At 34.7% G+C, this 12,127-nt stretch overlaps 1 protein-coding gene across 1 annotated transcript in view; it reads right to left on the bottom strand.

Moving 5' to 3' along the window:
• Positions 1-520: 520 nt before the first annotated feature.
• Positions 521-12,127, bottom strand: part of KPNA3 (karyopherin subunit alpha 3) — a 74,263-nt gene continuing 62,656 nt past the window's right edge. Inside the window, exons 11-17 of the mRNA XM_074378141.1 lie at positions 9,586-9,717; positions 8,501-8,629; positions 6,186-6,290; positions 6,019-6,090; positions 5,681-5,843; positions 3,508-3,602; positions 521-3,089 (exon numbers count right to left, since the gene is read on the bottom strand). Coding sequence (XP_074234242.1) covers positions 2,991-3,089; positions 3,508-3,602; positions 5,681-5,843; positions 6,019-6,090; positions 6,186-6,290; positions 8,501-8,629; positions 9,586-9,717 — 795 coding nt within the window. The 3' untranslated portion in view covers positions 521-2,990. The remainder of the gene's footprint in view (positions 3,090-3,507; positions 3,603-5,680; positions 5,844-6,018; positions 6,091-6,185; positions 6,291-8,500; positions 8,630-9,585; positions 9,718-12,127) is intronic.

The following is a 12,127-nucleotide window of genomic DNA, read 5'->3' as shown; positions in this document are numbered from 1 at the left end:
TCTTCAAATGACCTTTCTCTGAGTTATGGTATTTAAACCTGAGATATGTAGAGAGAACACCATGTGATGATGAAGGCAGAGGTTGGAGTGATGTAGCTACAAGCTGAGGAATGCCAAGGTATGCTGATAACGACCACGAGCAGGAAGAGACAAGGATCCTCCCCTAGAGAGAACATGTCCCAGCCATCACCTTGACTTCAGACTTTTAGCCTCCAGAACTGTTTAACAGGAAGTTTCTATTGTTTTAAGCCATCTGGTTTGTGGTACTTTGTTACGGCAGTTTAGGAAATTAGCACAGATTTTCGTGCTTATTTGTGACAAGATACTCTTAAATCTAGCATTGTTATTGGTCATCCTGGTTTGTTATGGTGGAAAGGAGATATTAAAATACAATGCAAGAATAATTTATGATTCACCTCCATTGTGGCCGATGTTTGGAAAATAATTCCAAATTTAAATTTAACCACATAGAAAACAAAATGAGCAAATTAAGATACTTTAAGAAATAAGTTCTTCAATGTTTTGTCGTATTTGATAGCAGCTTTTTATTGGTTACAAAACCTAAGCCCATATACAAAATTAGGAACACATTTAGATGCCTCTTTTGAAAGAACGTTTTAGTCTTTTTAAACTGAGTTTAAAAAAAATAAAAACAATGCAATTTTTCAACACTGTTTTGAAAACTTAAAAGTGCAGCAATATACTTAGTTTCCTTTATCTACGAAATGGTGCAATTCCAATTCCAAACTGATAAGGTCACAACAAATTGAATCAAGCAAATGCATACATATGTCTGCACTACTTGATGCTAATGTTCACTTATGTTAGTTTGCACTTGAAACACAAGAGGAAATAGGAATCGGCACAGAAGAGGCCCAATTTTATCTCAATGTGTGCAAAATTTAAAAGGTAACTGTCAGTAAGTATGGAGAGTCCAGAAGAAACTAAACTGGAAGGGGTACAATTCACAATATCAAGAAGATTTGGACTTTAAGGGTTTCACTGAAGTTTGTGACCTTAATTAGCTTTGACTTTGTTATTCCTACTTTTAGTGAACACCACACAGTCTTGAAAATTTAGACTACAGTGTCTGAACAGGATGCAGTTATCCATATGAAGCTTTAACGCAAAATTTGGATAAAGAAAAAAAGGCACAATGAACTTCAACTCAATTTTATGTGCACAAGAGTTGAAAAATCTGAGCCACCTTAAAGAGAAATTGATTCTAAAATTTATAAAACCTATAAATAATCAGAGGCCAAACCACTATATTAAAACAGATTCTCTAGCAAGTAAAAATCTTGCAGTTTAAACATACGCTTGTATCCACTTTAGATACAAGACAAAACTCACTCTTTAAAGTGGCTCCACCTTGGCAGATACATATATTTGTAATGAATGCACACCTGCTATGTGTTGTTTATCAGTGAAAACACCCCTGCTGATCCACAAAGCTCTGATGGCATCTGTCTCATCTTCATCACAGTAAATACAACCCCCCTCCCACCGCATAACTAAATTAGTTTAGATTTTCTATCCCTTCACATCAATGCATTGGGAAATTATACCCAGTAAACAACAGCAACAAAACCATTTCTGTGACAGCACAAATTATTCAGTTTAAAAATTTTCAAATCCATATTCTTTCATTAATAACTAACTGGGTCAGACAATTTTCCAAAAGCAATGACTTTACATAGTAATACCAGATTTTGCAGAATTACTTAAAGATCACTGCAAATCAGGTTTATGTTAAATAACTGCAGATTATTCCTCTACGCAGATCCTTGTCTGAATCTTTTATTATATGAATATACTTTTCGAGTAGGATCTGGATGAACTTTCCAATACTCAAAGAAAGAAGTTTTATGACACTTCTAAATAGTTGCTGGTATGTTGCCAACCACATTATCAAAAGCACTGGTTACTAAGTAAAAAATATTTTAAGACTAAATTACAGTAAACATGAAAGCTCCACAGTTTAAACCCAATATAAATCAACCATATCCAATTATCAATTTAAAACAAAAAATATTAACTCCTGAAAGCTGAAAGCAAGATTTTCTTTTTTAATATCACCAATGGGTACTTCAGACCTTTGTATTTTTTGTTTTTATTTGTTTATTTCTTTATAGTCAAGGACTCTTGCTTTCAACTTAAACAGAAGTTCAAGTCCGTAACAGGTTGCAGCTCAGGTAAAATACCATGCACAGCATTTGATTACTTCAAAACAGCAGGAACACACAGGCTGAAGTGAGTGGTCAAATAGGGCTTGCTGTTCTCAAAATTAGGTATAATGGCGAAAGCATTACCATCCATAGCTAAAGTTCTTCCTCCAACCCTGGCTTCTGAGGCAGATAATAAACACATCAATTACTGGTAGATGAAGTACAGTTTTTGTTTTTTAACTTATCTGTTTAATCAATAACCAAGTTTCTTTTTTTAAGTTACTTTTGTGTGTGTGTCAGTTCCACCAATGAAAATCATTTGGCTTGTACTTTAAAATCTATTCTTCCACATAAAGAGTATGAAAATGTTTGTGGAGGACAATGACGGAGGCTCAGATCAGACTGCACCTCTTTAAAGTCTTCCAACGTGTGTATGCGTCATACCAAAGTGTCTTGATCCACAGCGCACCATTTTCCAAAGGAGTATCAAGTGGGCAGCTGACATGCCACCACTATGGAATATTCTAAACTGGAGACTGCAGCTGTCAGCGGGCGGCACCAGGGAACAGGGAAAATTGGGGTAGTCGAGACTGTTAAGGAGAATTCTAAAACAGTTTAGGAAATCATGCATATGCATTTACAGTCCATGTGATAGTGGCTTTTGGCAACTGCAAAGTGACTGAGACATGGCTTGCTTTAGAAGCATCGAAACAAAGAGGCATGTACGTTTTGGAGCCTTTTGTAGCTGTTGTTCTTGTCATTTGGTAGCCATCTGGTGGTGCTTCATGTTGAATGTGGGAAAGATGCTGCACTCAATGGAACTTAAAAATTAAATTCTTTTGTTTGAAGGTTGGCTGTTGGATCAAAATTGTAAGTACCTCCTTGTGTTGCTTCAGGAATGAGGCTAGGATCTTCATCAATCTGTAAGGAGTAAGAGAAAAATCCTTATTATGTTAAGATACTACACATTACAGTGTAAGCAGAATTGATTTACTTCTTAGGAGAGAATTCTATATGAATGCTCTTATCACCAAAAAATATTTAAGTAAGTCAATAATAATGATATTAAGAAATTTAACAATTTAAAACTGAATAAACATATAAAAATTATCCCATTCTTAAGTTCCTGTATCTGTAGATTTATTTCACCTATTTGAACAGATACTATTTCTACAATTACTATTTCTTCCCATTTAACAAATTATAGAAGCAACAAGGTGACAGAAATACAATATAAACTTAAGTCACATTAATGATAAAAGGAAGATTCTTAGTGAACTTACTTTATGTATAGATTTTAATGTAAATGCGGACATACCATACTTAAACATATACTTACATCATCACCAGAGAAATACTGATCTATGATTTCAAATGCTAATTTATATATATCTTCATTTTCGTGTTGCTGTAAAACTTCAATTTTCTCCAAACCTGTAAAAATAAAATAATCAAAATAATTATGCACATACTAATCAAAACTATGTTCATTTTAATCATGGAAAATACTAAGGAACTCAGAACACTCTCCCACCACCCTCCAAAGATGATAGTTTGTCTAAAAAAATAGATAAAAACGTGAGCTGCTCTGGTTGGAGAGCAGCTCCCACTGATTTCTTTCTCTTTAGAAGTCCTTGAGGTACACCCTGGCCCTTGAGGTACACCCTGGCCCTTGAGGCAGGCAGTTTAAAAAATACCTAAAAACTCCATTTGACAGATGAGGAAGCTGTGGCACAGAGACGTAAGGGGATTTATTTTAGGTTATGCGACAAGTTAGTGACAGAACTAGAACACAAATTTCCCCAGGCTGCTTTAATAATAACCAGACTATTGCATATAGTAATTTTTATCTTTCTCTTTGTTTTCCAAATGTTATTATTTTTATATAGCTACTAAAATAAAATTTCAGAAACTTAATATTGATATAAATAGAAGACAAAACTTTAAATTTTGAAGTAATTTCTTTTTAAAAAATGAATAGGGTGTTTATCTCCTATAGCCACTGAGAACTTGGGAAATATTTTTTCAGAACAGTAACTGTAGGATGCCTTTCTTTCTTTGCATTTTATTTATCTTGTTTGTGGGGTTTTTTGCTTTTGTTTTGGGGGGAAGGTAATTAGGTTTATTTATTTAGTTATTTTAATGGAGGTACTGGCGACTGAACCCAGGACCTCATGCATGCTAAGCATGTACTCTAACCACTGAGCAACATCCTCCCCCTCCCAGAATGCCTTTATTTATATTCCCAATATATTTACTTTATGTATCAGATGCACAGGTCTATTAAATCCTTAACAATAAGCATTCTTCCTTGAAATGTCTTTTTTGCTAGGTTATTTTGAAATACTTTACTTTTTTATACAGTAATATACAAATGAGAAAAATGGGAAAATAGGTGTCAAAGATAATGGATGTAAAGTGCTTTATAAATAATAAAATCTAAGTAAATATGTATCCTAGTTATTAAGTATTTCTCTCATAGACAGAAGCAACTATATTGATAAAAAGTTGAAGAGTACCAATTCTGTAGCTAAAACTTTCTGGGTTAAGTTGTCCTGAACAGACTACAATGCTAATTTCAAATTATCTTCAAAAGTAAAATATCTTAAAAACGAAATGAACAGAGAATTAATAGTAGTACGAAGTCCAGGATTTTAATCATGCTTCTATTTCTTCTCTGACCATGGACAAGACCCCTTAACGTTTCTATTTTCCTCTTGTTATTAAGAAAATATTTCCAGGCTGAATATTCTATGATGTTATCTCATTTGTTTTCTCTTAAAAAAATAAACTGGGTAGTATAATCATACAAATTAATCATCAGAACATAAAAAATAAAACATGGTGTTAGGATAAGTTAATTTAAGGTTTGGGCAGTTTAGTACGTACAGGCACCTCTAAAAACAGAATTATAAAATATATGCTTCATATGTCATTACCAGAGAAAATAACGATTTAGTATTTCAAATCACTGTTCTTTCTCATTAAAATTTCAAAGTAACTGCTCTAGTAGTAACTTTAGCATGCAGTTCTAGCAATCATAACACTGAAACACAATATCTAGGTGACTCTGAAATCATTAACCTTCTCTAGCAACATGGAATCGGATTTCATAAAGTGAGGGCCACAGAATCACGTGATAATAGGTATAACATGAAAAAAAGTGTTTCACTGTCAAAGAGTTTGAGAAATGCTGAATTAAACAAAGCTTTTAAGTTTCTTTACGACAGTGGTTTTTCAGAGCTTTTCATTTGCTCTCATGCAATGTGACTTAAAGAGGAGTGTGTGCTTCCTAAAGAGCAATGTGAATCTCTAGGACAGTTATGGAGTGACTTTCACAACCAGTTATTTTCTGGAAAATCTTCTTGGAATACTAGTACAGCTAGCAACATCCTCTAATGATGTTAACAGCAATGTAACCAGACAGTTTTCTTTCTAATTAGCTGTCTTTAAAGGAACTAATGTTTCAGAGTTTCAGTGCTCAACTGTTTTTCTTCCATCAACCCTCTTACCTCCACATTCTTCTATTATTTCAGCTACTGTGCTTGCTTCGTCACCAGCCATTATCAGAATGTTTTTCAGACCATCTAGAACCACTTGAACAACTTGAGAATCTTTTACTGACAGTAAATTACAGAATGGTGGTATTACATTTTGCTGTACAAGGTATTCAACCTAGAAAACAAAAGAAAAGAAATACTCTTACTTATATAATTATCTTCCCCCAACCCCCCTCAAAAAAAAAAAAAAAAAAAAGTACAGGTCCTAAAAACAATCAGCAACTTCTAAACCTAACAGCAGTATATACTTTGCAATATGAACAATTATAATAGTTTTTTTCCAAACTCACTTGATCTTTTCTGCCACTTATCGTTAAGTTACTAATTGCCCAAGCAGCTTCTTTTTGTGTTCCAAAGTCACCCTGAAGGTTAAAAAACAAATGTTAAAATGAATATTTTTGTCCAAGAAGTCTTAGTTATAATGTATTAGCAGACATGAACTCATAATATGACTGACCTTAGCAAGTTGATGAATAATCATAGGGATTAATCCAGCATCTATTACAGCTTGAACTTGTTGCTGGTTGCCTGCTGTAATGTTAGAAAGGAACCACACTGCTTCCTAGAATTGAACAAAATAAAAGGCACTTTTATTTGAATATCTTTAATGTGTTTATATTTTTATTTTACTGTACTTTATATATACAATAACAAAATCACCTCAGTTGCATTAAGGGAAATGCATCTAAAAGGCAATCAGGTTATACAGAATCTCCCATTTTAAGCATATAATGAAACTTCTATACCTAATATCTGGGCCCATTAACTAGCACTGATCCCTTCAATAATACAGATGCCTAGGACTGCAGGCTAGGCACTGTTTTAGACAATGATGATATGGCAGTGAACAAAACAGACAAAAAAATCTTTATTCATGGAGCTTACATTCTTGGTGCATGAGTTCCCTCTAAAAGACAGACGACAGAAATAAATAGAAGACTGAATTTCTTAATACTTTGTTAAAACTGCTTCTGAAAGGTGAATTGCTTTATTGTAAAAATATTTACTTGCAAGATATTTTTAGAAATTAAGCTTCTAACTAGTCTAGGATGGTCTATATAACAAATTTTATTGTAACCTTAAAGGATTTATGTCACAAACAAATAGGTTTATTGCAATTTTAAATTGTCAATGTATGTCCTCTTCCTCAAAATTGTAAATTTATTTTGCCATCCCATTGTGGTAGGATGTTAATGGCTGGTGAATTGGTGTTTAATAGAGTATATGGGTATTCACTACACTATTTTTGCATATTTCTTGTAGGTTTGAAAATTTTCAAACTAAAATGTTGAGGATAAAAGAAAAAATGACTTGGTAACTTATACCTCCAAGGAACTATAATGTAACCAAGAAGCAAACAGCACAAATACTCAAAGTGAAAAACTTCTGAAGCCAACTACCTACTTGCCGAAGCCGAGCAGGTATCCATATGAACCCTTTTCCTTTGCCCCATGATACTTTCACAGAGCATCTCGGATCACAGGCCAGACCTTGTCTCTACCCACTCTGTCCAGCTTCCTCACTTCTCTGCTCTGCTTCCAATTACAGAATACATTTAGCTGTAAAAATCACCTATGTTATTGGAATTTCTACAGTAAAAATAACTGGCCTAGAGTCTAAAAGGCACTGGCTTCTTTCCCTTCATTGGAACAAAAGTACCTATAAATGTGATTTCTGACAGCATACTTTTCTATAAGAATCCAACTGTCAAATTATAGTCAAGCAATTATATAAATATAGTTATGACACAGAAGAAATGATCAGTTCTGCTGGTTTGGGGGATGGCGGTATTTCAGTAGATGAAACTAGATTAAACTAAATGCAAATCGAAACCATGAGACACCACTTCACAGCACTAGGGTAGCTATAAAAAACAAAACAAAAACAAGGAAGTGGAACCCTCATACATCGCTTGTGGGAATGTAAAATGCTGTAGCTGCTATGGAAAAAGAGTTTGGCAGTTCCTCAAAAAGCTAACATGGAATTACCATATGACCTAAAAGTTTTACTCATAGATATATACCCAAAGGAATTGAAAGCAGAGACTCAGACACTTGTACACCAAAGTTCATAGCAGCATTATTCACAATAGCCAAAAGGGAGAAACAGTCCAAGTGTCCATCAATGAATGAATGAATGAACAAAATGTGGTATATATGCACAGTGTAATATTTATTCAGCCATAAAAAAGAATGAAGTTCCGATATGTGCTCCAACATGGATGAATCTTGAAAACATTACGCAATGTGAAATAAGCCTGACATGAAGACTGAACTTAAGCACATATTTAACAGTAAGTTTACATCTCAAGCTTAAAAATCTTTTTAAAAAGCAATTTTAACGATCCTTTAATTTAGGTACTGTATTATGTCCAACCTAATATTGTAGGGAGATTAAATTATGATCTCTCCATTTTTTAATAAAAGATGGCAGCCCTCCTCCCAAAAAACAGGTACCAGTCATCCAAAGGAAAATTTTGTATGCACTCTCACACAGTGGCTACTAATTTACTGATTGTTGCAACTGCTCAATCTACTGAAATAAAAACACTAGTTAATATAAAAATAATTTTTAATATGTGATGATCATGGCAGCACTTACAGCAAGCAGTTGTAACAAAGTAACTGCAGGGGCGATTCAAAATAATTCTCATCTTAACTGCAGTGATTTTGAAGAGAATCACAAACAAGTAGCGATAGAAACAAGGAGGCAGTTAAAAATGAGACATACAAAAAGAAAGAAATGCAGTGATGAGGCTGTTATGTGCCTTACCTTATTTATCTTCTCTTTTGGGTGTGATAAGAGATTCGGGAAGTGTGACAGGACATCGCAGTTGAGAACAACCTGGGTCTGCTCGTCGGTACCCGTCACTATGTTGCCAACCGCTCTGAGTGCTGCTGTCTGGGGTGGGGATAAAATGTTTTCCATAAATGTATCTGTTTATGATGAAACTGATGCTATGTTTTTCTCTAATCCTGAGAAAATGTAAAAATGCAAGGGGTGCATGATTAACATTTACTGCATTCTTACACAAAGCGTTCTGCAGAACTTAGAAGCAGTTCTGAATTTTAATCAACAGTCTTGTGAAAATTGGAACTGTGGAAAAATTGAGTGGAAAATTATTGGGAAAAAAGACTTAAAAATAAAGGGAAATTAAAGTAAAAAAATGTAAAGGTCCATTTTTAACAGCTATTTTTATCTGTTACTAAATTGGTACCACAGAAAGATTTTAATAAAGGCCTGGAATGGGCACACATTTCTATCTAGAAGTCACTTTGGCAGAAGTGGGATGAACAGATTTATCAGCCACCTACCCCTAATTAGGAGAACCTAGAGAGAGAGGAGGAAATGCAGTTAGGAAACTGTTGCAATTATCTGGAGAAAAGAAAATGAATCTTGAAGTAAACCAGGGGCTCTAGATATGAGAAGAAAACAGATTTGAAAGCTATATAATAAAGACTGACAGGGTTTGTAATGGAGGGGAAATAAAAGGAGGAGTTAGGGTTCCTGGCTTGGACTCTGCTGTCCACTGAGAGGGGACGCAGGAAGGGGAGCAAGTGTGTGGGAGAAGATGAGATGTTCCATTTCTGTCTGGTTGAAATGAGAATGGAGTGCTTGCAGGAGTTCTTACAGGATATGTCTAAGGATTCAAGAACAACTGGCTATATGAGTCTGAAACTCAGCAAGGAATCTGGATGAGATAAAGATTTGGAAATCCACAAAATCAGCTTCAGTAAAACAGCAGAAGAAATATTGAAGATATGTGCATATAGACAGAACTGCAGCCTGGTTGTACAAGTTAACTGGTTATAGCAAATACAATTTTATACAAATAAAAAAAAAGCCTAAATACTTACTTGAACTTTCACTTCTTGGTGGCTCAGAAGGGGCACAAGAAATGGCACAACCCCTGAATCAATAACCATCTGTATCTGCTCGTTACCTCCGTCTGTCAGATAGGACAGCGCCCAAACTGTATCTACAAGAATCTACAGGAAGTAAAAAAGAATGAACACTTTTTATGTATTTGTTTGAATGCTTAAAATACGTAACACACTTATGGGATGGTGACATAAAAAATTATTAAATTTTATGCCTTAGCTTGGTGGCTTTAGCTTGCTTGGCTGATAAATCTATTAAGTACTAGATAAAACTTTCTCAACGGCTACGTCAGGTCACTCTTCACAAAAATGAGACCAGAAGTCTGGGACAACTTCAATCCCAACTTCCACATTTATATATTAAGTAGATAAATTTAAAACAGGCAGAAAGTAATTCTCCCTCCTACCACAAATTGTATACCCAATAATCACAAGGAAACACTTTATATATAGAATGAGATCAGCAGACCAATATTTCATGCGGCTTCAAGTCTAGAAGAGACCAGAAAGATCATCTATCTATGCTGGTGATTTCAGACATGTTTATTAGCATGTTTAATTAATTTTTCAGACTATTAAACAGATTAAAAAAAATGATTTGGCATTTTAACTTTGAAAAAAAGTTAATTATTTGCAAAGTCCTTGAAAAATGTCCCCAAATGAAGAGCATGTAGTATAAACCATGCCTTACACCCATCTAATTTTGCAAATAATAGAAAAACCCCCAAAACAAGTTCAGGTTTGTTGACTCATTCAAAGTCAAAGAGCTTGTGTGTATTTTTCCTTGGTGTCTTTACTGAGGAATGTAACCACAGGTCTGATCTCATGTGAAATCCAGAGATGTTTCCTAGCAGAGTATCCAAATTAAAGACATTCTGTTGCTCTAAAGTAACAGCAGCCACCTGAATTCAAATCCCTTCATGCATCCTTCAAAAAACCATATAGATGAATAAGAAGAGCAAATAAAACCACATATAGCCCACACCTTCCACATCACTAGGACTATGAGAATACTATACATTTCAAATTTTAAGAAGATAAAAAACTGAATTCTAGCTTTTGTATGGACCTCTTGCCCTAAGTCTATGTGAGACCAGAGCGGAGAGGAGAGGCGAAAGCTTAAAGTAACACATCCCAGTAAAGCTACTCCACAGCTGTGGGACAGAGACTATGCAGCCCCCAAATCCTACAGTATTTACTGTTTGTCCTTTACAGAAAAATCTGCTGACACCTTTACTAGAGGATGAGCTTCATTCAACTAAAAGATAAGTGAGGAAATATTTCATTGTAGATCAAAGACTAGTGCAAATGTGAAGATACAAGCAGAAGAATAATTTATAAATGTTACATGTTCTGGAAAAACAGAAATATTGCAACTTCAAAATGGGAGGACAGAAGCTATGCCTGAAAGCTGCACCCATGGACCATCCCACACCCGCAGGAAGGCCTCCCTCCTGGAGGGTGTTTGCAGATGCTGTGTGTGTGAGCAAGGCTTGTCTACTACCCACGCGCAGTAACAGGTAATAAGATTTAAACAGAAATCAGAGCTTCATAATATAATACCCCAAATGTGCAGGATACAGCCAAAAATAACTCATACCAAGAATCAGGAACATCACAACTGAAAAAGGAAAAGACAGTCAACAGATGCCAATGCTGAAATGATGCAGATATTGGAATTATCTGACAAGGATTTAAAAGTAACTGTCATAAAAATACTTCAGCAAGGTACTATGAACACATTTGAAACAAATAAAATATTGGAGGTCTCAGCAAAGAAACAGGAGACATAAAAAAGAACCAAATGGAATTTAAAACAAAAAAACTCAGTACCCCAAATTTAAAACTCACTGGAAGGACTGACTCAGTAGTAGAATGGAGAGAGGAAGAAAAATCAACAAACTCAAAGATAGATCAGTACAAATCATCCAACGGTGGGGGGGGGGGAGGTGATTGCAAGAATGTATAGGGATGGTAACAAAAGATCTAACATTTGTATCATTAGGGTCCCAGAAAGAGAGGTGAAGCTGAAAAAACATTTGAAGAGATGATTGCAGAAAACTTTCCAAACTAGGCAAAAGACACAAACCTAGACTCAAAAATGGGAAGATGAGGTCAGAGAAGAGAGAAAATAGAATAAGCTCATCACTTGCTGTGTGGGTAAATATAGGAGTCAAAGAATACCATCAAACCTCTCAAACCAGATGGTAAAAAAGCAAAGGGCATTATAAAAGGGTTAAGTATAAAAATAACATTAGAACAAAAATAAACCTTCCCAAATACCAATGGAAATTTTAAAAGAAGAAAAGAAAGAACACTAAGTAGAAAATAAAACACACAGAAATCATAATAAAATAATAGGACAGAGTTGAAACCAAATGTACCGAACAATATGAATGGGCTTAATTCACCTATAATAAGAAAAAGATTTTCAAACTGGCTCCCAAAAGAAAACCCAACTCTATGCTGTATATAAGCGACACACCTAAAACAAAGTCATTCAGAAAGGCTAAATATA

Source organism: Camelus bactrianus, chromosome 14 (genome assembly GCF_048773025.1).
Source record: "Camelus bactrianus isolate YW-2024 breed Bactrian camel chromosome 14, ASM4877302v1, whole genome shotgun sequence".
In the NCBI taxonomy this organism is placed as follows: Eukaryota; Metazoa; Chordata; class Mammalia; order Artiodactyla; family Camelidae; genus Camelus; species Camelus bactrianus.
Note: the sequence above shows the minus strand (reverse complement) of the source record. Positions and strands in the feature narration are given on the sequence as shown.